A 25,654-nucleotide genomic window follows, 5' to 3' on the forward strand; every position below is an offset into this window, starting at 1 on the left:
GAAATTTGACATTCCACGTTCTGACAATGCACTCACTTTATGCTGTGCCGTATAAAGGAAAAAATGCTTCTAAAAATGCTTACTGTGAACATTTATATTCTTTATTCACATGGGCCTCATTTTTAGAAGAAGAAAAACACTTCCTTTATGTGAGATAAAATGCTGAAAAGAAAAAAAATGCTGTAGAGAAATTCTTTGATACACTTCTTCTGAATTGGCTGGAGTGTTTTTAGGGGATACTTGCAGCAACTATGAGCACAGGATTCCCAGATGCCGAGTGTGACTTGTGGAGTTATCTCTTCTAAAAACCTGTAAGTCTTCCAGTTCATATTTTCTTATGTTCAAAACCACATTTTGGATGGGGAGGAGACTAGGGAGAGAAAGAAAAATCTGTCTTTAAGGCCTCTAGATGGCAGTGGCAATACTCGGCTCCGAGTCTTCTCCCTGCCTCTCCTCAGGGCATCCTGCCTACATCTCATTTTTCCCAGTCTGATGATCGTAGTTAACTGTGACTTTCACTGTGTTATTTTTTTGTGAACATTCAAGGGCCTCCACGTGGGCACTGCTCCTTCAGGCCGTTGGTCTGTGAAGTATCAAACCCGTTCCATAACAGGTGCTGGTGTTTGCTTATAAGGGTGGGTTGTGTTTTCTCACTTTTATCTATCCTTTTCAGACAAAGTTCACTCTGTAGAAGGTGTGCACATTAATGGTAGAAGATGCAAACTGATGGTAGTAGAAATGCTTTTGTACCAAAATAAGCAATAAGTATCTTGCTCGTAAAAACAGTTTGACGGTTCATGCTTTCACAGGAACCTGCTTTTCAGGAGGCCAGGTTACCTCAGCTATCCTTCTGTTTTTGGAAACTCTGTTTACTCCTCATATGCCTGGTGAAATTGCACAAGGCAGAGACAAGTACAGGAAGTTATGCTCAGTTTCAGCATCAATATATCTAATATTCCTGACAAACGATCTTTTTTTCTTGGCACGTGAGATAATGATAGTCTGTCTAACCTCATCTCCAAAAGTCTTTCTATACCAAATGCTAAATTTTTTAAAGAAATTCACCAGGAAGCTCATCTTTTTTTTTTTTTCGTTCTTTTCTTCCACCTCTTTCTCTTTTACCACCTTAACATTATCTTCCCAGAAATAAACATATGCGGTTCAGACTTTTCCTACCCCTTGGGCTGACTGGAAGCCCCATGACTGTGGTTGTGGTGCCAGACCTAGGCTCTAAACCTGACCTTAAGCAAAGTGTATTAGGTCAGGCTCTGTGCCATGCTAGCTGTGTTCATACAGCTTCTGTTCAAGTTGGCTGCAGGAGGAGAGCAAACGTAGTTTTGTTTGGGCTGTAGGAAGGGGGACTTGGGTCTATCTGAAATCTGAAGTGTGGATGTGCTCTGATCCATCTAGTGTAAGTGGCCAGTGCACCCTTCCCCCAGACCCCCAGCTTTTCCATTCATTATCTGCACCCTTTGTCCCTCAGTCAGCTTTGCTTCTACCTATACGTTCTTTAGCTAGCAATTTGTCTTCACTGAACAAAATAACTTGACGCCTCCTCTAAATGTTGTTTCACAAATTCTCAGTCCTCTGCAGCCAAATTTGATGTTGCTGTCCCTAAAATGGGCAGGTGAATGGCCCACTATTAATACACTAATTAATGAATCTTCTGCCTTCTTCTGACTGTTTTGTTGTGAGGTTGCCTTCTTTCTTGCAGAACTTGGGGTTACACAGGCAGTTTTCTTCTCTGCACAGACACTTTTCTTTATGTTCCTCTCCTGAAAAGATCAGGAGCATTGTCTTTTTTGTGTGTGCTGTCCCCTCCTCTCAAGTAGTCTTGTGGCACTGAGTATCACTGTTCCTTGCTTTTCAGAGAGAGTGGCTGGTAATCTGTTCTCTTTCCTGTCTTTTTCCTCTAACTCACATTAAAGGACCTGCTAGCTTTCAGAAAAGCAGTATTTCTACAGTGCCTTCTTACTCCTTTTCCATAAATTGTAAACTCTAACTCTAGAGTTGCAAAATCAAAAAGAAAGTTTGAGTTAGTTGCCTTTGAGTCAGCTCCTTGCTACTGCCACATTACTTTTTGAACAGAGGTCAGAACACTTTACCTGATAATGTGGATAAACTCTTGACTCTGTTGATAATACGGAAGAAAGCAGACAACAGGTTTTAGTTCAGAATTTACTTTCTCGGTGAGTACAAACAGCTAAATGTCTTGACCTTGTTGCCTATTTTATTGCTTCAGTGGGTACATGTGCCAAGGTGATAAAACAAACTGCTGCTTGATATCCAGGTGGCACTGCCAAATTCGTGGCTTGCTCCATATGTCTCATGCAGGGTACTGTTCTGAAATGACATTTTTGAGACTGAAAGCTGGCTTTTTTCTTCCTCTTGGTGTGTAGGTCCCAGCTTTGAAGGCTCTTCTGTTTTAAGTCTCCTTAGCTGTAAATCATCAGAGCAGTGAGAGATAGGGATTAAAGCGCTGCTGCTATTGAAATTAGGTGAGTTGGAGTGCTGAGGTTTGAATTAGCCCCCTCTATACGAGCACCTGTGTTTTGTTTTTTAACCTCAGAGGCAATGAGAAATGGCAAATCTAATACCACTGTCACAGTTTTAATGGTGTGTTACCAGATGGATATCTCTGATAGCCGGTCAAAGAGCAGTTTTGTATAATGTACTTTTACCTGTAGTAGGGTCATGCCCTTTCATTTTGATAGCAAGTGAAATCTAATCTGTTGTACAAAAGGATGTCAGAAACATTTTTGTCATTCTTGTCCTTTTCAGTTCGAAAGGATTTAAGTGGGCTTGATGACGTGACACTTACAAGCCAATCGGAATGCGGAGGTGAGATCTAGAAGTTGTTTGCACTACATTTGTGGATCTTAAATTATTAGAAAGTCATAATTCTGAGTGAACGATTCTCATGGATGATAATGCATACAGAATGAAATGTGTACGTGTAAATTATCTTTGCCATTTATTTCTGAATAACCCTGCTAAGTTACTGTGGTTTAGTTACTGAAGGTAAGCTTGCAGGGAGTTTATATGCTTTTAGTTTGTGGCAAATGTAAAATAAAATGTGTTAGCTCAAATTTCAATGAAAGAGATGTAAGCTAATTCATTTCACCATGTGTTAGCAATGAAAGAAGAATATATATGGTAGATGTAGGTTAGAGTGCTGTGTGATATGTAAGCTGACAGTAACTCTGTATTAATCCAAACTTCTAATTTAATGTTTTTGGGATGCTCCATTTTACTGATTTAAAATAGTACGTTGGGATTTTTTGCAACAGTAATCTGGCTTCTGCTGATTGACTTTTCTAGCAGAACTCACTCAGAGGAGGTTAGTTTTCTAATTTCCTGGAGCAAAATGGTGAGCAGGCTTTGAAAGTTGAAGTTAAGTGTTAGATGTTGGTCTCTTCATTCCCAGTATTAAAATGAAGACCAGTTGCTCTGTGGAGTTTGTAGCAAATTTCTGTACAGGTTTCTGTAGGTACTAAAAAATAATTTCTAAGACAGCTTTTGCATGCAGGGAATTTCTGTGCACTAAGTCTCGGGAAGCTGCATAAGTGAGAAGAAAACTAAAATCTTGGGATGGGGTAAAGAACTTTGGAGATTCCTAAGGTGTATGAGAAATCTAGAGTAATGGATGTCTTTCTGACTGTGCTTTCAGGCTTCTCCAGTGACAGTGACCTGATCTCTCTGACAGTTGATGTAGACTCTCTTGCTGAGTTAGACGATGGAATGGCATCCAACCAAAGTTCTCCCAGTAGGGCTGTTGGCCTTTGCCTTACTTCTGAACCCCCAGTACAAAGCACGCTGGCACCTGAGCATGAGCGGAGCAAACCCGAAGGAGAAAGGGAAAGCCATAGTTTGTTTACTGGAAGCTTAAAAACCAAGCCTGGCAAACAAGATTACTTGGAAAAAGCAGGCGAGTTGATAAAACTGGCCTTGAAGAAGGAGGAGGAAGAAGATTATGAAACCGCCTTCAGCTTTTATAGAAAGGGGGTTGATCTGCTTCTGGAAGGTGTTCAAGGTATGGATCTTCCCATTTTGTTTGCCTTACCTTTGGTTCTGGGTATTTATGGTGTTACCTTAGTGTGTTACAAAGAGGTGATAGGAAATGCAGAATGATGCGTGCCTGGCTTTCATGTGCTTGATAGCTGCTGTGCATATGAGAGAGAGAAATCTTTCTCTCTAAGACTGGATGATAATTTAGGGTCTCATCTTCCAAGTGCCCAATATCTTCTCTTATAAAATTGCAGCACAACCTCTGAGTTGCAGGTAAGTAGCAAAGTGCTCCACTTTTCCCTCTTTCCTTTTTATTACCTAGGCAGTAATTAATATGTGGCACTTGCAGCACTGTTGAAACATTATTTAATTTACATGGTTAAGTGAGGATTAATTATCCCCATTTTACGCATGGGGAGAGGCAGACTCAGGTTAACTTCCCAGTCACAACAGGATTAGTACTATTCTTGGCTCACGGCCTCTTGCTTCTTCCACTAAACTGTTCTCCTGTTCTAGCTAAAGGATGCATAGAATCTTACATGCCTGCACTGCTGGAGAACAGGATTATAGTATTTTTTTTTTTAAAAGGCTTTGGTGTGTGAATATATGTCTGCAAAAGCTGTTGTTAACTGACCAGATGCAACTACATGTGAATTTCTGTGGAGTCTCCTTGCACCTTGTCAGCCAGGGAACAATTTTTTCCCCTTCCGTCTCTAGTTCTTGAGAATCTACAGTGATAACCTCATATATTTGCATTTTGTCGGACAATGGCTTAAAACTATAAAGCACAGGAAAAGATCTGTTCTTTCCTGGAGTGAATTCAGGGTCTGTGTATTGTGCTTCTGTCCCACACTGATCAAATGAGTAAGATTAGAATTGTGGCTTTGTTTGACAGTATACAGCACAGATGCATTATGCTGCTGCAGAGCTGAACTTAAATGCTAATGTAGCAAAGCACATACAAGCAGCAGCCTTTGCTGCGTCTCAGTAGGATGCACAGCAGTGGTCCAGACCCTCTGAACCAGTTTTAGAAATAAAAGTTACCTGCTGAGCTGTTTTAACAGGGCCGGAAAAAAAATAATGGATAGGTTAGTGAGGAAAGCTAGAGGTACGGGCCAAGATACGTGCATAGCCTTTGCTTAAAGTGTCTTTTTACTTTTCGGCAAAAGTAAATCTCCCTCTTTCTTTTCAAGTCCCAGTGATGTCAGTAGGGTTACTGCTTTGCTGCTTGTTGTGGCTTTTCAATAGCATCCTATCTTTCCTTGCCTATGTTATCAAAATTCTTTTCATTCGTGATAATTGAATGTGCTGGCAATCCTACAGTTGAAGAGCCCAGATATTCTTTTACTAACACGCTACTTCATAGACCTGTGTGGCATTCGGTTATGGTCTTCTGAAGAATATCCTGTTTCATCATAACAACCTCTGTCTTCTCACCGTGATGCAAGGCTGCCATGATGTGGCTTCAAACTGACAGTTTGAGTTTCAGCTTCAAAAAGCTTTCTTTATTAAACATTTGCAAACCGTTAGGGCGTGAACACAAGTCAAGCTATTGCACATCAGTTGAGCTGTGGTAACTATGCATGTGTACTTGACTTGTGCAGAGTTGAAACATGTTGGCTTTGAATCAGTGGTAATCCTTATGGTAATATGTTTATCTTGAAGTTGTGAAAGGCCATTCTTGCATGTGTTGCAGGTGATTTGCTCAACTGATGCATAATAACTTAAACTAGAGTGGAGTGAGCTTTTTACTTATATTTGCTAACATTTCCAATAAGGACTTTTGCTTCTTTGACTAGCTGCTCATCCAGCTACCTCAGATGACTGCTAATCATTTTCTCTTGCCCGCTGGTGTCCATGCTTTTCAGGCTAGGAGAAAATTCAGAGAGTCTTAGGAAAGTATAATATTCTGCCCTGTTTGCCTGATGCCACTCAGATAATACAGTGGGGGTCATTAATAAATTTATAGTGTTAGTACCTCTGTGTGTGTGTGTGGGTCTTCATCTATTCCTGATGGATGAAGAGATGTGTAGGCAGCACCTGCAACTCTTTCTGTGCAATCTCTAACATTGCATCTGTAGAGCACAGGGAGTAACAGGAGTGAGTTGCTTTTCAGCTGGCATCTTATCCCTTGGGAACAGAAATGTGCACAGGCTAGTTCTTAGCAGTCAGCTCTTCTTTCTTCTTTCTCTGTGTTACCCTGCATGGCTGTGGAGGTGGAACGGAAACGAATGTTTGTTCTCTGCTGGGTATGTACACTAGGTTTGACTAGATCCAGTTCATCTTGTGTCCTTTCTCTTTGGAGCTTCTGCAAGCTAGCAAGGAGATGCTGATGTCCTTCTCTATAATGATAGGTCTGCTTCAAATGCCTTCCTAAAAATATGTGCCTACTCAGGACCAATGAGGACAGTAAAACAAACAAAAACCCCACCAAACCACAACAACAACAAAAAACCCCCAAAACACCTCCCCCACCTTCCCCCCCCAAACCCTCAGTATCTGTGTATTACGCTTTTTAATCTAGGTACTTTGAGGATGATATGTTCAATGTTGGTATGTAAATATTCACTGTGTGTTGCAATAAAAAAACCCCCAATTTTAATCACGTCAGCTACTTAAACACTCCTGGTTATATATTTCACATGGCTAACAATGTGCTCCTTTCAAAGATAAGGATGGTGCAATTGTTACAGAATGCCTATGATCTTCTGCCATTGATTATTTTTGGACTATTTTGTGTAAATTAGCCTTTGTAGTGTCTCAAAGTGAAACACAGCATTCATATATGGTTACATACAGGTATAAAGTGACCTTGCCTTTCAGTGTGCAGCCATTGCAGAATGTGTGGCCTCTCTTGAGAATGGACTGGAAGTGGCTTTTGCATGTAGAATGGTAACGCATATTTTTGCCACTTGGTGGCACCAAGGAAATAAAAATTGACGCTGAAGACTTGCGATCGGGAAATGTAACCGGTGTACGGGGAGGGGGGAAAAGAAACATCATCCATCCTCTGTGTTTGAAACTTGTCTTAGAATTACCTTGGAAATGTACTGCCTCTACAAGTGGGTTAGATGTATCTGAAAGATAAGGGTGTCTCTGTTGCCAGCTGCTGTGTTAGGCTTGGTTCAATAAGATTCATTTACTTCTTAAGGCCGCCTCATCAAAATCGTGTACAAGTAAGTTTATTACTGTAAGTTTATAGGCCTGTGTTGTTTATTTTGAAGTAGCTGGCTTTGTAAAGGCAGTCAGAGCACACCTGGGTGCGTTACTTTCCTGATGACTGTCCTTTTCTCTGAGCTGATGGCACCAGCGCGGGACAAGGCAGGCGTTGCGTATGCTTACACCAAAGAAATGTACATCTTGACTTCATTTTCAGCTGCGTGTGCATGCTCTCACAAGTATAGTGGGGTGCAAGGTGCATATGTGTTTTCCTCTGCTAGTCTCTTGTAGAGTTTTAGTACTAAATCTTAAAATGTCCTGTTCACAGTCCTCCCAAAAGGCCTGACCTGCACATCACTTGGGGAATGAACTCCCATCTGTGCTCCGAGGGGCTGGTGTATACCTTGGACTCTGGGCATCTGCTCTTTGTACATCTTGGGCCTAGTTCTGCTCCGTGCATGCATTTAATATTAAAGAAGTTTGTCAGCAGGAAGGAGAACACATTATTGGACTGGCAGCAGAGCCCTTGGACTATCTATTGAACTACTTGTACCTCTTGTACCTCCCCACTTCATTTATACCAGAGCTCCCTTGCATGCGGTGAGATGGAATGGCTGCCATCATTTCCTTCTTCCTCTGAATACATATCCACCCCAAACCATTCCATGATTCTGCTGGCCCTCTTGTGTTTTCTGGGTACTGTTGTGTACAGGATTTCGGAGCTTTTGGAAAGCAGGTCTGTAAGGGTTGTATAGGCTGGTTAAACATTTCTCCAGAAGCTGAAACCTTCTGGAATTCAAATCTTCGGCCTTTTCAAGCATACTAGAAGGTAAGTATATTAATTGGTAAAAACTATGGCTCACAATTATAGCTGTTCCTTTGTTTTGTTAGCATGCCAGAGCACTTTGAGATCAATGCGTTGCTTCAGGCCTAGTGGTGGGAAAAAATGCGCTTACTGATAGCAAGCCACCAACTTCTAGGCTGGAAGTTAACTGTGTTTTGTGTGAAGTAGTGCTTTCCCTGACTTTGGTGTAGGACGTAGTTTGTGTTAGGAAAAAATAGATAGGGAGGCTAAAATTATGGAAAGAGGGTTTTTTTGCAATAAAGAAGGGAGTCTTGTCTGTATAAACTGCTCCTCTTTTTCCAACTCCAGTTCTTCTCACGTTCTGTCCATTATGGATCTGGGCAGTCTGAGCTGTGTGATAAACAGAGTTAACACTATTGATTATTGCTTGGTTTCAGTAACTTCAGGCACATGATGAAGCAAGAATTCTTCACAATGTGGTCAGTCTAATTCATGTAGAAAAGTACAGGATCTGTTCCATGTGGTTTAGAAAGCAAATCTGTTCATTGCTGGTCTGTTACATACAAGGCTCCATGTTACAATTTAACATCTTAAGGGAGATGTTCCTTTTACTCTGTCAGACATTTGGGGTGTTTGTTTTCACATGTGTAGCAGCTGTGGCTGGGCACAATGAATATTTATTTGTTTTAGAGGACTGGTTCAGCTAGGCAGCATGGACCTTGTTGCATGAAGTATATGGTGCCTCTTAAGCCAGCTTAGCAGCCACAAGCAGTTTTCTAGGTATCTGGTTTTTGCATGAAGCATCTATAACTTCTAGAGAAGCTGCTGGTGTCTTTGAAAGTAGGCTGCGAATGTCAGTTTTACACCGCTCTGTGCTACTTTAATGTTTGTCCAGTAAACAAAGCTGGAACAAAAATAACACAAATTACTGGAACCTTGCTAAAATGACTTTGACTTTTAACCCAGAAATGCATATGCAATGAAATGCTGGGAATACTTTGGACAACTAGATGATGTTTTTGGATATACTGAAAACAAACCAACTTGTGTCTAATTACTAGGATTATGATGGGCTATGATTTGAACTTGTGATGGAGCCAGGGATGCAAACAGGAGCACGCTTGACCGACTGCCAAGACGACAGTGCTTAATGTAAAGGGAAGAGGAGCCATGGCTGTTCCACTAGCATGTTTCTAGTTTCCAGAGTGAAAAGCACCTTTGCTTTGTTTGTTGAATGGCACTTATGAAGACAACTTCTGTTACAACACAGTAGCTATTTTACATTCCTTTCACTTGTTAAGTCCTCTGAGTAGTGTTTCTGAGTGAGAGTAACAATCTCTTAGGCAGTTTCTGATCTACCGAGCAGCTGTACCTGACTGGAGCAACAACAGCCCTGTTCTCTGAGAGACATGTATTGGGGTGTGAGCTGATGTCTGCAGGGAAACCTTAGAGTTGTGCTGGTCCGCACAGGGAAAGGTTAATGACAGGATGACTGACGGAACTGTAATTCTCCCCACCCTGATCTCAGACCTCTGTGCTCCTATGGTGTATCGTCACTCACCTTACGTGCTGTTGTTGCTTTATGCTTCCACTGGGCTGAAACCAGTCAAGATGAAAACTTCCTGTCCTGGTTCCTTGCAAAGGAGGTGGAAACCATCTCTGTTTCCTGCTGTTGGACTGTTCGGATGCTGTAGCACTGTTCGGGCTGGGCTTTCTAAGCAACCACACAAAGTGCTCCCTCTCTCCTAGTACTTCATACAACCTTGAAATCACAGCTGCTGTTTCAGAAGATTAGATGTTTGTGAGAGGGACTTGTCTATTGACAAGCAGCTAGATTAAGAAGGGATGTTGGAAGTACTAGTTTGCTTAAAAAAAAAAAAAAAGAAAAGTGACCCAATCCCACTGTGCTGCCTGTGATGCTGAAACCCATGCTAATACAGGCTACGAGCTGTTTGGAACTGAAATGTATTGGCTTCCAAGCCCATTGCAGACTGTATAGACTTTCAGAGCAGATTAGTGCTATAGGATCCATCACTGTGCAGTAGATGCTGGATGGATCACCCTAAGTGGTGTCATTCCCTGTGCAAAAGTACTGGATTTAGACACTTAATCGTGGCGAAGCAGTGAAGTGCAGCATCTGCCAGTAAAGTACGGTGAAGTTGGTTAATCTATAAATACAGCCAGATTCAGCTATGTGAAGAAATACTCAAGGCAAAGTTCCACTTAAGCTGCAAGACTTCTGTGCACCGAGAGGCTGATGAAGGTCTGGGCTATAGCACCTGCTGCAGAGGTTGGAGCCTTACAATACATGTAAAGGTGAATTGTAGCAATACTCTTAAGCCAACATGTAGGGCATGATGCAGAGATGACTCGCAATGCCATTGCTTAGCATGTGGCTGTTAAAGAATGACTAAATATGTGATGAGGTGGGCCTTAAAAATCTGTTCGTTCTTCCCTCTTCTGGGGGACACAGCTAGCTGCATTGGCTTGGTGTTGACCTGACCTTTCTAAGATTTCCGAGTCTGTCCTCATAGCAGCTCCTTTCCAGGTTGCTGCTTGTGCCCAGCCTCTCTGACAGACATCTCTTACTGCCTGCACTGCCTTTTATCTCCGCTGTTGTTAGCCAGCACTTAGCTGCAGCTAAGTGCATTAATCTTTTTTTGACTGTTGCTATGTGGGGTTTCTACCTCCCACTAGAAGACATAGTAGGGTTGCCACACTTCTTCCAGCATACAGTGTAGGCAGAACAGACTGATCTAGGTTACAGTGCTGCTTCTGTCCTTAGGTGAGAAAATTGAAGTCTCTGGCTGCAGAATTAAATGCCTCAGGCGGTGTAGGTGAACTGAGGGAAATTACTAGCTGGAATAGAAAAATTGCGTAGATATATTTAAGGGCATGATGCTGCATGATAATCAGTGCTCTGATTTCTCCCCCTCTTCCCCCCCCCCCAGCAGTTCTTACACGTACGGCTACTCTCTTTTCACGTCCTCATTTTCTCTTTTCCTGTCCTCTTTCCCTCTTTTCCCTTTAAGTATCTTAAAATAGCTTCTCCACCTTCAGAGCTGCGTAGAAGAACTAGCATAGGTTTGATCTCTACACGGCCTGCCGCTGGCTCTTCTGTTTTAGAGATTTTAGTGATTGCTCATGGAAAGATACCATTTCCCATAGTACTGCATAAAAGTACATATGAATTTTATTTAATACATAGATAGGAGTACTATTAGACTGTCAGGATTGATGAATCTCATAATTGTTTTTTCATCTGTCTTTTTTTTCTTTTTTTCTTTCTGTAATACTTTGTGCTTCCAACTGCAGTAACTTGTTCTTACTTGAAGGTGTAGGTGTCTGTGCGCCTGGGTTTCCTCTGCTCTGAAACAAGGAATGTTTGTGGTTGCTAATTTGAATTTGGACTTGTCCTTTTAGTTAAGAAGGAAGAGTGCAGAGAACTTGGAAATCCTTTTCCTCTCTCCTGTGGTGGTGGCGGCCTTCTTTCCTTGCTCTGACTGTTGGTGCTCTCCTTCTGCACCATGGTGCTTGTGTTGGAGGACCTGCTGCTGCTCTCGCCCTTTTGTTTCCTCATCCGTGCTAAGGTGCCACTGCTTGTTATTCTGTCTTGCAACACTCACAGGGTGGGGTTTTTTTTCCCCTCCTTATGTAGTTTTACAGGAAAATGTTCAAGAATATTTCTCACATTATGAAGTCTTACTTTGGTGAAATACCTTGCAGTTGAGGACTACAAGTTTTAGCAGATGGATGGGAAGTTAGGCTTTTCTTCCCTGAAATACTGTGTGCTGCGTGACCATTCATTTTAGTTTTTTCCAGATGGTCACACACGGACATGAAAAGCTACCACCACCTTGTGGGTTTAACATGAGAGTTTCTCTATAAACAGTTGTTTGTTGATTTGTGTTTCTGGAAAGTTATGTTTTTTTATTGTCGTGAGTGTTATTGACTCCTGCCTTACTGGTCACTCAAACACATTTCACCCACACCATTCTTCCATGTAATCTTAACTTTGGCGCATATGCCAACATTTTTTTTCCAGAGAGGTGTTTACCTAGACGTTTATACCACTGGTGTGTAACCTTAGGTTTTCTACAGGGTGCAGAATTGGTAAACTTCACAGGAAGTCTAGATCTGTGTCTCAAGCAACCTGCAGTGAAGATGATGTATAAAATATAGACATAATAGTTATGGTAACGCTGGAAAGTTGGAGGAAGAATTCTTAGGTGTTCACTCACTGTTGCACATTTGAGCTTCAGCATGAGAGCTTTAATTTTTAAGTGGTCTTTCTTCTTGGCTGCTAGAGTACAGTACTGTCCTGAATCTTCAAAAAGCAAGAAAGAATAGTTCTGATAAATGTGGTGCATCTTAATAAATTTTTGACATTCTCAAAATGTGTGGGTCTTTTTTTTTTAAAAAAAGAAAAAAGTTGTGGGGGGAGATCACTTCAAACTGTTTTACCGTAATAGGCTCAACATTGGTCTTATTTTTTAATATTTACAGTCTTTTTTCAGCAGCAGAATTTGCCCACCACCCCAAGTAATTCACCTTTAATATAATTGATAGCATACTAGACATGATGAGCTAGCAGGCTTATTTCACAATTCTGAACTGCCACCTGCTGCTAAAATCTGTAGCATCATTCCTTGATGCTGAAGTGTCCATCTACCTCAGCACCTGCCATGTTTCGCTTAAGTAATTGTTTGAAAATTAAAGGTTACCCACTCTCCTGTGGAAGTTGGTAGAAACTCGTTCCTAATTCAGCAGCTCTTTCCCTTCCTGAAATGAATTTCGGGGTTATAAAACTGTGTCCAAAGTGGTCACAAACCTGTGCTGGATTATGAGTCGCATTGTCACTTACGGTGTGCCTGAGCTTTTGTTTGGCTAATATGGACAAAGGAGTCTGCTTCACATGATCTAAGAAGTGTTTGCCCTAAGAAGAACAGAGGTCCTCTTGAACCAATTAGGCAAAAATAACAGCTGGGCTACCCACTAATAAGGAAGGTGCTGCTAAACCTCTTTTCATTGTGAGAAGAAATAAATCTTTTAAGGCTTACTCCCTTGCATTTTTATAGAGAGCAATTCTTTGAAAAATTCAGCAGTCCAGCTGGGTGATATGTGCAGGAAGACTGTGAAGAAGATAAAGAAACTTTTAAAAATAAAAAATGGTATTATAGCTGTTAGATTTGGCAATTATAAATGTTTCATTGAAGATTTCAGTATTTAGAGAAAGTTTTACTGTTTAAATTGTTAAGAACATGGAGTTTGGGGTTAGCACAATAGGCAGTCTCCCACAAGTTCCTTGTAGCCTGTTCTGCAAGAGGACATTCCTTCCTGGAGCAAATCTCTTCTGATATCTTCTTAAATAAAGGCAGCCCACGTATAATTTTAGTAACTCTGAGAGAAAAGCAGGAAGATTTGGAATATGGAGGTTACAGAGGATTGGGAAAGGTGATGCTAACTTTTTAGCCTTACCTTTTCTGTGGAAATACCCAGATCCTGGTCAAGAAGCTAGTTAGGCAGGGAGTGCACTGCTGTTGTCCTGACAGATTGGCTCTTCCTTAGGAAAATCTGTAATGCCTGGTAGGGGATAGTTTGGAGGTGCTCAGACACAAAGGAAGGAGTATCTAGAATTCATGGGTGGGTGCTTATATACTGTGATTTACTGAATGTGGGATATTGTATATGTTAGTGGCAAATGGTGGCTAGAGCTATCTTTGTTACCATCTAGCAAGATACACGTCTTCCATGCGAGTTCATCCTGGATCTGTGGAGGAGAATAGTTAAGGGTCAGAGCAAGTTTGAGAGCACTTCTATGCATCTGAGACGTGTTCTGTTAGTACCCCAGATTATTTCGGGAAAAAGAACAGATTTTTCCATGGCCCTTACTGCCCAGATCTTTTTTTTTGTTATTTTTAATTTATGGGTATGGCCTGCTTTTGATAGCTATTAATACCTGAACTTAAGTAATTTTCTTACACAACAGAATTACAGAAGATTTGATGCCTGAATCAAACTGGTCTGAGCACTTAACACTTCAGCATTGAGTTAGGTGATCTTTCAAAGGTGTGTAATCTTCTGAGGTTGTATGAGGTGTGAGTAGAAGACTCTTTTGAGTAGAAAGCAAGCAAAAATGTTGCTATTTTTCCCAGATGCTACTACCACATACCTGTTGTGTGGAAATGCTGCTTCTCTGTATTTTTCATTCAAACCAATGGACTGTGGGCAAACAAGCAGGCAAGTCACAGATGAACTCAATAGCACAGTTATTTGTGATATTTGTGGTTTTCCTCTATCAAACCCTCAAGATCATTTGAATGTTGTTAGGAATGTCTGTTTTTGTAAATGTATTGTAGCTGAACCATCCTTAGAAATAAAAATTAAAGAACAAATTTTAAATCATTGGCTGCTGTCCTAATGTCCTGGCTACTGTTACTTTGGTCAGCGGGTGGCCTAGTCAGCCTTTCCAAAGCCAATTTTCATTTTAAGATATTTTTATTTCTTTGAAATAGGCAAAGCCTTTGGAAAAGCAGGGAGCAGCCTGCTCGTGCTTGTGTAGATGAAGGCTTGTATGTGCGACAAAGTAGCTGTAGAGTTTTTATATTCTGTTTGCAGTAATAGTAAACAGAGCATCTAAAATAACCACTTGCACATTGCAACAAACACATCATCATTTGCTTAAAAAGAGTTATAATTACAGTTGACGAAGCATGGACACCATAAAAAATGCATTAGTTTGGCTTGACACATTAATTACCTGTTTTTGCAGATGTTTTTATATATTGTTGTGTGAACAGTTTACAAAATAATTACAGGAAAGTCATATGGAAAATAAACTAAGTGGGTGGTTTCTTGCCTTAATATTTTCATTCATGTGAATCTGTGTGAGGCACAGCTGCTCTGTAGCAAATGCAGAGGGGGAGAGAGAGAGAGAGAGATGGGGAATCTTGAGGGGGTTTTATTCTAAGGTCTCTATGATCAGCCTTGCTACACTTTTATATCTTGCTTTAGCAGTGTAGTTTTTAAACATGTAAAATGACATTGCTGATTTAATCCCAGTGATCAGGAGAGGGGAGAAGCTTTGATCCTGATCAGATGAAACATAAATCTTCTAGTATCTAGGAAAATAAATGAAAAATCAATATTATTTTAAGCAGGATGATCTTTTATGAGCAGTTGTAAAGATTCATCAAAGGCTTTGACACAGTTAAAATATTTCCTGTTTGCTGCCATTTAAAGAAAAATGCCTTTCAAGTTTAAATTGTAATTAGAGAGAGATACCTCTTTAGATTGTTGTGGGCTAACCACAAAATGGAAATAGGAGCTCAATATGCTCACAGAATGTTTAAATCAGAAGTTCTTAACTAGGAATAAATTAGTCGATTCTTTTGAGAGTATACATTTTTTGTAAGTAAAAACACTGTCCCATAACAAAATGTAATACTGCACTTAAAAAAAAAAAGCATAAAGTCAGCATCACAGCTGTCACATATAAGGGTTTGTTCTAGTACTGTGTTTTAGTGATTTATTTGGTTTTAAATGTACAGTTCTATGACCTGAAATTTGACGTAAATGCTAAAGATTATTTTTAGTTTAATGAAGTCTTTATTATTAGTCATCACCCCATGTTTAAGGCTTTTTAAGCAACATTTATTTTTTATTTATTTAAATTAATATCCTGTATTTCTTTACAGATTTTTCTGAGACATTGGCTGTTTAAATGGGAATTTGTATTGTAATACAGCTTTTTACATTTTCTTGGTTAAACTGATACAAAGAATAGAAAGCCAAAATCCTACTTCCATAATCCACTTCTCAAACATCCACCTGTTATTCAGAGACTGAACTGTTAATGATATTACTCACAAATAGGGTGCAAGATCTTGTTGAGTAAATGTTGCTTTGTGAATCCACACTCTCTTTTATGGCTGAAGATTTTAAGGAGTAAACAGTTTGCAAATGTTATCTAACAAATTACTGAGGAAGGAAGAGTAGAAGGAAAACTGAAATTAATGTCTTGTGAAAGTAGGGAGAACAAAGACAACTTTAAGGGGACATCCTAGCTTGTTTGCGTTAATTACTGTAAAATTACTGAAGCATTGCAAAAAGGCAATAAACATCCAAACTAAATACACATAACTAACAGTTAAGCAGTAAGCTTGACTTTTATGATAACCTTAGACACTAACCTAGCAGTTTTCTACCAGTCCGATTGAAGAAAGTGCTGGCTGAAGAGTTTATTGTTGCTGTGCAGATTTCTTGTTTTCCTTGAGCGAATGCCACTTGGTGTGTCTGAGAGAATGTAGGTGATCACCAGTGAGTCGGCACAAGAAAGTTTTATGGTGCCCTAAGATTAAATGTAAAGATGAAAGCAAGAGCGTTAGTCATGTTTTAAGAAATTGCAACACACATTTATAAAATACCGTGTGTCGGTTCTCTTCTGATAAAGCCAAATTCAAATAATTGAGTCGTGTTGGTTTTTTTATCCTAGATGGGAACAAGACTGGCAGTCTCATCTAGGGGAATTTCACCCAGAGAGTGAATTTCACCCGGAGAGTCCTACCAAGTGGAGGCTGGTATTAGAGGTGCTGGACCTGGTACAAAGTGCCTTTAAAATGAGAGAAATTACTGAGAAATTGGTACATATCCATAATACTATATGCTGAAAGTGCACTGAATTTCTGACTGTCCAGCTTCTTCCCAAATGAAGTGTAGTCTAAGGTGTCTGCAGAGCCGGGCTGTGTGTCTCTGTCCAAGGAAGTCCTTCTGTGAGGTGGATAATAAGACTTACAGTATTTCACTTGCAGCAGAGCTTGAAGCAGATCTTTTGTACTAATTCTTGATGGAGTCTGTGTGATGGTTCTGTGTGTTTAGGGAGTTTGTAGTCATGATATAAAATGGAGGGGGCACCTTTGTTTTAACAGGGTCCAAATGACTAGTAGTAAACCGTGGCAATGTGAAGTGGAAAAGAGCCTCTGCCTTCTTCGCTCTCTGAGTCTTAAGGATTGCTAAAAGCCTGTTGCATGGAGTGGGGGGAAAACAGCAGCTCTGAGAGCCTACAGCAGAGGAACTCTTCACGAACTTTCTGAAGAGACCTCGTACTGAGTTTTCATTATTCTCTGCTGTCTTCAAAGTGTTTTGGGAAAGCTAAACAGTCAGACAACCTGCTCCTTCTCCTTTATTAGGGAGTCAGTGTTCCAGCTAGTCAGATTTGCCTGACTGAGGGATCGGAGTAATTCTTCTTGCCCTGAGCTGCTGGAGAGATGTAGCTGCAGCTTACCCCTTCTTTGGGTCCTACCGGTACTGAAACTGAATGCACATTGCTGGGAGGACCTTGCATGTGTGCACGTGTACTTTGTATGGACATGACTGACCACAAACAGGTTGACACAGGCAGAAGGATATTGCCTTTGCAGACACCTATGTAACGACAGGCAGTATGAACAGCCCAATCTCTGTTGCTGGTCAGGGAAAGACCTGCTGTTCAGGTCTGTCTGGTAGCTGCCCCCCAGCTCCATGATGCAGCTCTCAAGACATTTTGTCTGACTTGCCTTTGCTTATCTGGCTTGAAGTTTGTTGGTGTATCTTAGGCACAGACACTAATGAGCACACTGACGCAGAAAATAGTGAGAAACAGAGTTTAATAAGAAGGTAAGACAGACAATGGTGGTCAGGTACAGGGCTCAGTCAGACAAATGCACTGACCAGCAGCTTGCTTATGCATAGCTGACCTGTGTAATTCCCATCTGTTCTCTCATGCTTGTGCCTTCCTTTCAGCTTGACCCTTCCTTTTCCTTGCCTGTAAAATCCTGCCCCTAAAAATCTTGGTGACTTACGCATTCCTACAATCCCACTAAAAACATCCCACGATGTTTTACACACGTGTTTACACAGTAAATTCTCCCCCAATCTCCCTCAGACATCCCATAATAAGTTTGCTCTTTGAGACTCATTCTTGATTAACTGCAATAATCCCCCCACTTTTTTTTTTCTTATCAGTTACCAAGTTTCAGGTTGAACTTCTTCAAGGTTACACTCAGAGGTTCCTTTTGTGGCCTATTGATCAGTGTCTTATGAGTTCTGCTCTTTGTTATTGTCTCTGTTATCTGCTGTTGGTTAGGGTTTGTGTATTTGTGTTTAATTTATTACTTCTGCTGTTCCTTGCCTTGGCTTTCATGTTGGGTAGCTGTTAGGCAGATATCCTTACAGTTCCTTGCCCTGTTGGAGCATCAGTTTGTGAGGGGTGCTGGCTTGCCCCTGGCGGTGCAGAAGCCTGTCACAGCCAAGGTTGAGTTTCTGCAAGTCTTGGATGGCCTCGGTTGGGCTGGAAGAGACTGTCAGGGGCATAGTAAGTCTCTGATATTCTTCAGACTTCTTCTGGGACAGTTGTCTCTAGCTATTTTTCAGCATAATAATCTCAATTTGCTGTTGTAACAATTGTGGCTCAGAGTCTCTTTATCTTTGCTTGGTGTTTGGCTGGTTGGGTGTTGTCATCACAAGTTGAGTCTGTTTCAACAATGTACTGCTCATGATGTAAATGCCTAAACATAAACTGTAAGATTTAGAGTGAATAAAGAATTTGCGCGGTATCAAAGGATTCTCACCTCTTGAAAGAGCTTGGGTAGATCAGACACAACACAGTGGTGGTTCAAACATCTGAGAAGTGAAGTAGTTGGTGCAAGTGCTTCTTACTTTCTTCCTGTGTCACCCCAAGCTAGCAGCCAAGGAGCAGCTAGCATCGCAAAGCTGTGAGCGAGAGTTCTTGGTGTCTCTCATGTTGCCTTCTGGCTATTAATAGCATTTCTGGCTTTCCTTTATACTTAGGAAAGCCCATACTACAAACATGAGGAAAAAAACAAGTTTCTTTATTGTTTTGTTGTAAACGTCTTATCGTGTCTTCGCTAATGGAGTTTTTTTTGGAGTACAATGTTCGGATCAGTGGTTTGTTTCAGTTCTTACTTAAGTTACCATAGGAACATATACCAGATCACAGAAAAATGAGGTAAGACTTTTTATTTACCTTGATCTGTAGCAAGGCTTAAATTGTTATTTTCGTAGAACTCTGGGATTATAATACTTGCTTTTTATAAGATGCATATCTGTAGGTTTGATTATGAATAACCCAAAGGAAATCAAAAAGGTAGAATCAAAGCAGTCATGTGCTTTGATTACTTAGTACCCCTCTCTCTGTAGAAAAAAACAACTTTCCTTTTCTCCATTGAGGTGAATCAAGTCCAACTCGTCGAGAAGCAGTGAAAAGGAAGACTGCAGAATACCTTATGCGTGCTGAAAAAATTTCCACTCTCTACCATAAGTCCTCTGAAGATACATCTGTTTCTATGGTAGGCTTTAATTTCTTTTTTCCTGAACCAGAATTTGGTATAATTAAATTGTCCTGTGTTTTAGCAAAGCATATTTGAGCTTGAGGTTCACAAACTGTCTAGAATTTTTCTTTCAGGAGGCCTGAGGAGTATTTTGATGTTATGTTTCTGTTAAGTTGCCATTCTTTTTTGATTCTTGTTGGTTGCATTTCATAGCATTACAAAGAATGCTTGATTTAATACAGGCCTGTTTTTTTCACATACTTTCCTTCTACTCACAGTTGATGATGTAAACATTTTTAATCATGCAAAATAATTTAAAGGTAAAGCAAAAAAACACATTAGAACGTAACATTTCTTTTCACTTTCCCTTGAGAATGTTGCTTGGCCCTGTAGAGACGGAGAAGGCTGTTAGTTTCTTTATTCCTAGCACATAATAGTGTATCAGAAGTGAGTCAAACATGTGGCGAGGGGGATGAGATGAATTTCCTGCAAAATAACTACTTAATTGAGCAAAGATTCTTCCTGATCCCTTCGAATGTCTGTTTTGGATATGCTTGAGTGATCAGCTGCTTCTTGATTTATGAGGAATTTCTGTAGTAATTCCCACCTTCTTAAGCAGAAACACCCTTATCTATACTTCTACAAAAGACAAATAAAGCTTGTTCCAAGATACCCTCAATAAATTTCTACTTTGCCCTTCCCCAAACAGTTCCTTTGGGACTTCTGTCCTTACTTTAGACTTTTTCTGCAGTCATGCTAAACTGTGTGTGATTGTCAATGACTGCCCTATTGTAGTAAATATAACAGTTATCAGTTTCCTATCTCTCTACATTTATATCAAGTGAGGACAAAAGGGGCAGAAGATTATTGCTTCTTATTTTGCACAGTTCTAAAAATGCTTTAGGAAGGCCACTGCTCCAAAAAACAGGAAGCCTTATAAAATCTGTCTACCTAATAAGTAAATTAAAAAAGCAAAAAAAACGGGTTTTGAAGGGTAGCTTTTTTTTTATCTTGAGAGCCCAGAAGTATAATTTTGAGGATGTTCCGAATGGGATATATTTTGTGAGATCTGGAGTCTTGCTGCTGCTATGTATTGTACTTTGAACAATTTAATATTTTGGACTGATATGAACTCCTACTAGGTAGTCTTTCTTTGGGTCAAACACCCCTGAAAATGGGGAAGAATCTATAGTGAATGAAAACCTCAGTGTGTTTGGAAACCACAGAACAAGAAAAAAAACCATGAACAACCTATTTTTGCCTTTTTTGTAAGTTTAAAAAGTAACTGTGGTTGGGAAGGAGGAAGAAGTAGGTTGCATTTTTGTATGTGAACTTGAGAGGTAAAGTATTTCCTCTTTTATGCTGTACTGAATAACGCGCATGCCTACTTTGCTGATCCAAAGGAAAGCAGGATTAATTGGGATAAGACAAGAAAAAAAAGAAAGTGGTGAGAATAAAAACCATTCTCATTCTCTGTTGAAACTCAAAATTGACAAGTTGGAGCAAATCTGACTTTGCACAAGCAAAAAGTTGCACCTGACTTATTCTTCTTTTCACAAAAAAGAGTCATGTTTCCATGATTTGGCTTTGTTTTGTGTACGTCTGTATGTGTGTTTTGATATCCTTTTTTTGCTGCTCTTCATAATGCATAAATCTGACTTTTATCTTAGAGCTTTGGAATTTGCTGGTGTCAAGGACAGATGCTGCTGGTGGGTCATGAAGTTGCAGTGTGGAACAGCTTGTCTCTGAGTTGATAGCTGAGAGTTAATTGGGAGAAGGACTTCTCTCCCAAAGTTATTGTAAGGGTAGTGGTAGGAACCACTAAGAATTGCCATGCTCTGCGCTTTGGCTTAGTGTCTTGAGGAAAGTGAGGAATGTGACTCTCCCTGCTCGCTGGTTGCATAGTAGACCTGAATTCTTGCACCTTAGTTACTGCTTATTATTTTTACTGCCCAAGATGATTCATGTTGGAGTTTCCATGAATTATTCCACCCCATGCAGACAGTGCACTGAAATGACTATACAGTGTGAGTCTTGGGAGATACTAGTGCAAACATGCACATATTTTGTGTCCTTCTAAAGAAATTCAGACTATAGTGTACAAGGTTAGTACGTATGCCTCCTTGCACCACCACTTTGCACCAGTTTGATGTTCCTCTAACTGCTATTTACATGCCATTGGCCATGCTGGGGCAAGGCTGGTCTGTTAGCACTAGCACCTCCTGCTGCTGTAGGTCATGCTGATATGATCTCTTGTTCAAATACTGGTGGTTGGACACGATATATGTATGCGAAGGTTTAAATAACGCTGTGCAATACCTGCTTTGCCCACACGGATCTGTAAGGAGGTCTTTCATCAACTCTTCTGTGCTGGAGGGACACTTAAGTCTTTGAGAAGAACCGCTGCACATGTAGGAAGCCTTTCCTAGAAGTGTGGCCAAGTGCTGCTACACGTGGTAGCCCAGCACAGTTTGAACTATACAACTGAAATTGGTTTGCAAGAACATGATCGACAAACACTGTGCCCTAGCAGTACCTGTGCCTATATTATGATTGGCAGAGTGCAGTTTTGGTATGGGAAGCACAGTTCAGTGCAGGAAACTTCATGGGCAGTGGGGATGCTGAGACTGTTTGCACCTTGGAGGGAGAGGCCTGACTAGTAAGCAGGCGTGGGCATTTAAGGCAGAGTTCTTGTTCGTGTCCTGATGTTGCAGTGCAGAATTGTTTTGTCACCCATGTCTGGTGTAGATAGCTTTGTATTTCTTATTGTGCCGTTATAAGGAACAACCACAGTGATCAGCATCATAACTAGGCTCACCTGTCCTTCTTAGACATGACATTTTACCTCTTTCTCCTCTACCAGGCCAGCAAGGGAAGAGGTAAGCTCAGAAGTGCAGGTTCCATTATTGTCCTGCACCCCTTGGCCTCTCATATCTCCCGGAGGGTCGGGGTGCCAGCCATATGCTGAGCCATGTGCTGCAATCGCAAAAGACTATGCCTGCTAAATGCACCCCAAGCCACCCATTATGTGAAGTTAAACCATGGTGGCTTTTCTCTGGGAGCCTGGGGCAGAAGGAAGTGAGCCATTCTTATACGGCTCGAAATTCCAGGCCCAGATTTGCCTAGAGGCAAAGGCCTGGCATTTCAGAGCTGAGAATCAAAAATTATCTTTGATGCCATGGAAACCAAAGAACAATAGTAGTTTGTTACTTTTCTTGCCTCAACAAAAAGCCAGCAGTGTAGCCCTCAAGGATAGCATCCTTAGCAACCACCCTGCTGCTGGCAAGTCTGAGTGGTGAAGGTGAGCTCAAGAGGAGGTGTTTGGAGAACCCTTGGCACTGTTAAAAAAAGGTTATAGATAGAGGGCTTAAGGACTGACAGAAAATTTCTTAAGGCTGATAAGAAGCACAGGGAACTGATGCAACTGTGACTGCCCGTGAACTGGGAACTCACTTGACAGGCTCTTGTAAACATTGAGAAAAGCCTTGCTGTGACCAGTAGGAGAAGTGTAGATAGCTTCTGGAGATTGTAAACAGGCATGTAGACCTTCTGGAAAAACAAGCTGCGGCAAACACTGTCCTTCTCTTTCTGCTCTGGCACAGCACAGCGGTCTCAAGAGCCTTCTCGACAGCAAACGCTCAAGAATGCTGTCTAACGGCAGCAGCAGGCCGTTTTGCAGATTCTCAAGCTGTATTTTCTCCTTTGCCCCTCCAAGTCGGAGTGGGAGTTGGAACGACAGCCTTTGAATCACCCTGGATTGACTGTCAGAAAGCTGCAGTCTTACATAGCTGTCAGCTGCAAGGCCCAGCCCAGCTACATGTGCAGGGTGTGGGTCCGTTTAAGCTTTGTTGGTACTTTGATAATGCATGGCTTTTCTTCAATTTTTGAAATTATTTCTGATTCTACTTATGCCTAATTTTTTATATTCAAAATTGTCTGGTTTTGCACCATTATAATAGCTGTTGTCTTTTAAAATGTCAATTGTTTTTTGTTTTCAAAGCAATTTAGTAACAAGAGGTACATGCAAGCTAGATGCCCAAACAAGAAAAGCAGTCTTCATGTTTTGTGGTTTCCATACAGTGTCTTACTTCCTAAAATTCTCATTAAATGTGCATGAAAACTACATGAAGCATAAAGAAAATACATTGCTGTAGTTCCGTGAGATGTAAATTTAGCATAAAATAAGAACTTCAGTCTCAAGGCTTCCAAGATCACATTCTGTCTGCTGCTGATTCCAGATGTGCGTGACCCTAGACGTGTCCCAGCTTCAGGGAAGATGCAGTCCCAAAGTGGTGTTCCCTGGAGGCCTGCTGAAGCACACCATTGCTCTGTCTGCATTCAGATGCGTGCAGAGGTGCAACCTTGTTTTCCTGTGGTGCATAATGAAGAAGGGACCAGGATGTTTTGCCAGACCAGGAGAGCTGGAAGCTCTTTCACACCTATGGTGTGGAGCCTTGCATCTCCAGGCCAGCAGTACCTGCTTCAAAACAAGGCATCTCCTTGCTGCAATCAAGGATCTGGCCGTGCTTCAGGGGGATGCTTGCTGAAGTCATCAGGCACAGACCTCAAAATGGGAAGGGAAGATCACGCTTTGATGTGCAGCTCTGCACTGATGTTTGTGAAAGTGCTTTTTTTTTTTTACCCTGAGGTTTTCAGGTGACTGGTGTCAAAGGTGGCAGCATCAGCATTGGAATCACTTCCCGTCCAATGGTGCTTGTGTCACTGGGCTAGGGATAGTGCTGTTGCCCTAAAAGAGGTTAACATGAGAGGCTTGTCCTCTTGCTTGCTTGGCTGGTGGTGTGCTTCTCTTTCTACCCCTGCTCTTACAACTGCCAGCAGTAATGCCAAAGCTGAGGCAAGTATTTCACTGTGTAGCTTGCAAGACAAGAGCCTTCTGAAGGCAAGTGGTGGCCCCAAGCTGCTGGGTCTTTGCAGAGGTCAGTATCGCAACCGGCATCATCCTTCTCCACTTCATATTACCACAGGCTAGCCAAAAGTTGATGGGGGGGAAATGAACTGTAGGAATTGGTGACACCAATACCAAGTCGGATAACTCCAGCTGTGCAGCCCAGAGTGTAGTCTGGAAACAGTTTCAAAACACATAGGGCCTAGCTGCAGGAGAGAAGATCCTGGGATACCCGACCAGCACGCGGGAGCATTTGGACAGGCTGTTGAAGGCCTTCTGCAGGCAGAGGTAGTCTGCCACTTTCTTTAGAATATAAATGCCTTATTTGTAAAGGCACATTAAGCCTTTGAGTTTTTGTTACCTTCCTTCCTGTATTTTTTTTTATTCCTCTATGTTTGATGAGAGCGCTGTTTTTCAGTTATTTTTTTATTGCTGGCTAGATGCTGAGTTTGGATTTTCACTCTATTCAGAGGAGCAGGCGGCTTCATAGAGTGCGTAATTGCCGTAGTTCTGGGAATTGGGTATTTAGAGTTTGCTTCCGGCTTGCTTCAGAACAGAATGTGAAGCCTCCCCATCACCAGGCTCCACTATTAGACTTTGCAACAGTGAAACTAAAGTACTATAAAGAGCAAAAAATAACCTGCAACTGACAAAAATGGAGAAGCTATTGGGAGCTGTGGAGATGTGGTAGTGATTGTTAATTGTTTTAAGGTAAGAAGTGACAATAGAACGTGTATGTGGAAAACAGTGCATGTACACAGTATTACTGACTGTGCCACGATTGGTGATATTTTAGAGAGGGACCCAAAAATATGTACTGTTTTTCTGGGATCTTCAGACATGATGGGTGCAGAATTCTGATTCTGTAGCATTGTTAGACAATTACTAACTTCTGTAGAGATGTATGAACTTAATTAATGGTTGAAATGTTATGCATAAGAGAAAATTTTAAAAGCTTGATTATGGAGGACTGGTTATAAAACATAATAGCATGCAAATAGAAGTGGAAATCTTCTATAGTAGTCTAGAGGATTTGGAACTACTCTCTTTCATTAAATGTATTCCTTAGAATGCTTTTGAAATCTTGTCACGAATAAACTCTGTGTTAGCACAAATCTTTGTTTCAAAGCAAGTATTTCATTATTGCAGAAAAATTGCACACTCTTAAAATAGAAGTGAACAAAAGAACTCCTTCGACCTTCCAACAGCGTGCTAGAATGTGGAACCTAAATTAGGTTTGGAGGAAAAAACTGCATGTAGGGGTTTTTCTTCTTCATGCTAAAATGTTTAGTGATTTGTAGAATCTGGGCTGTTTTCTCTTAACGGCTGTTGATACTCTTGCTCAGCAGCATTTACATGACAAGACAATTGTAAGACCCAGACAAATAAAGATAAATAATAAACTGTTAAACACTGAGCCCCGCAGGTGAACACAAAAGAGGCATGCTT

At 41.0% G+C, this 25,654-nt stretch overlaps 1 protein-coding gene across 4 annotated transcripts in view; it reads left to right on the top strand.

The window, feature by feature from the left end:
• RPS6KC1 (ribosomal protein S6 kinase C1) overlaps positions 1-25,654 on the top strand; it is a 92,291-nt gene that overhangs the window by 22,451 nt on the left and 44,186 nt on the right. For 3 of the 4 annotated variants that reach the window (XM_075412982.1, XM_075412979.1, XM_075412980.1), the window contains exons 6-8: positions 2,782-2,841; positions 3,671-4,033; positions 19,199-19,317. In XM_075412982.1, the coding sequence (XP_075269097.1) occupies positions 2,782-2,841; positions 3,671-4,033; positions 19,199-19,317 (542 nt within the window). Of the gene's footprint in view, positions 1-2,479; positions 2,499-2,781; positions 2,842-3,670; positions 4,034-19,198; positions 19,318-25,654 lie in introns of those variants that run through there. The other variant, XM_075412981.1, reaches the window with a different exon arrangement.

Source organism: Opisthocomus hoazin, chromosome 2 (genome assembly GCF_030867145.1).
Source record: "Opisthocomus hoazin isolate bOpiHoa1 chromosome 2, bOpiHoa1.hap1, whole genome shotgun sequence".
NCBI classification, from domain to species: domain Eukaryota; kingdom Metazoa; phylum Chordata; class Aves; order Opisthocomiformes; family Opisthocomidae; genus Opisthocomus; species Opisthocomus hoazin.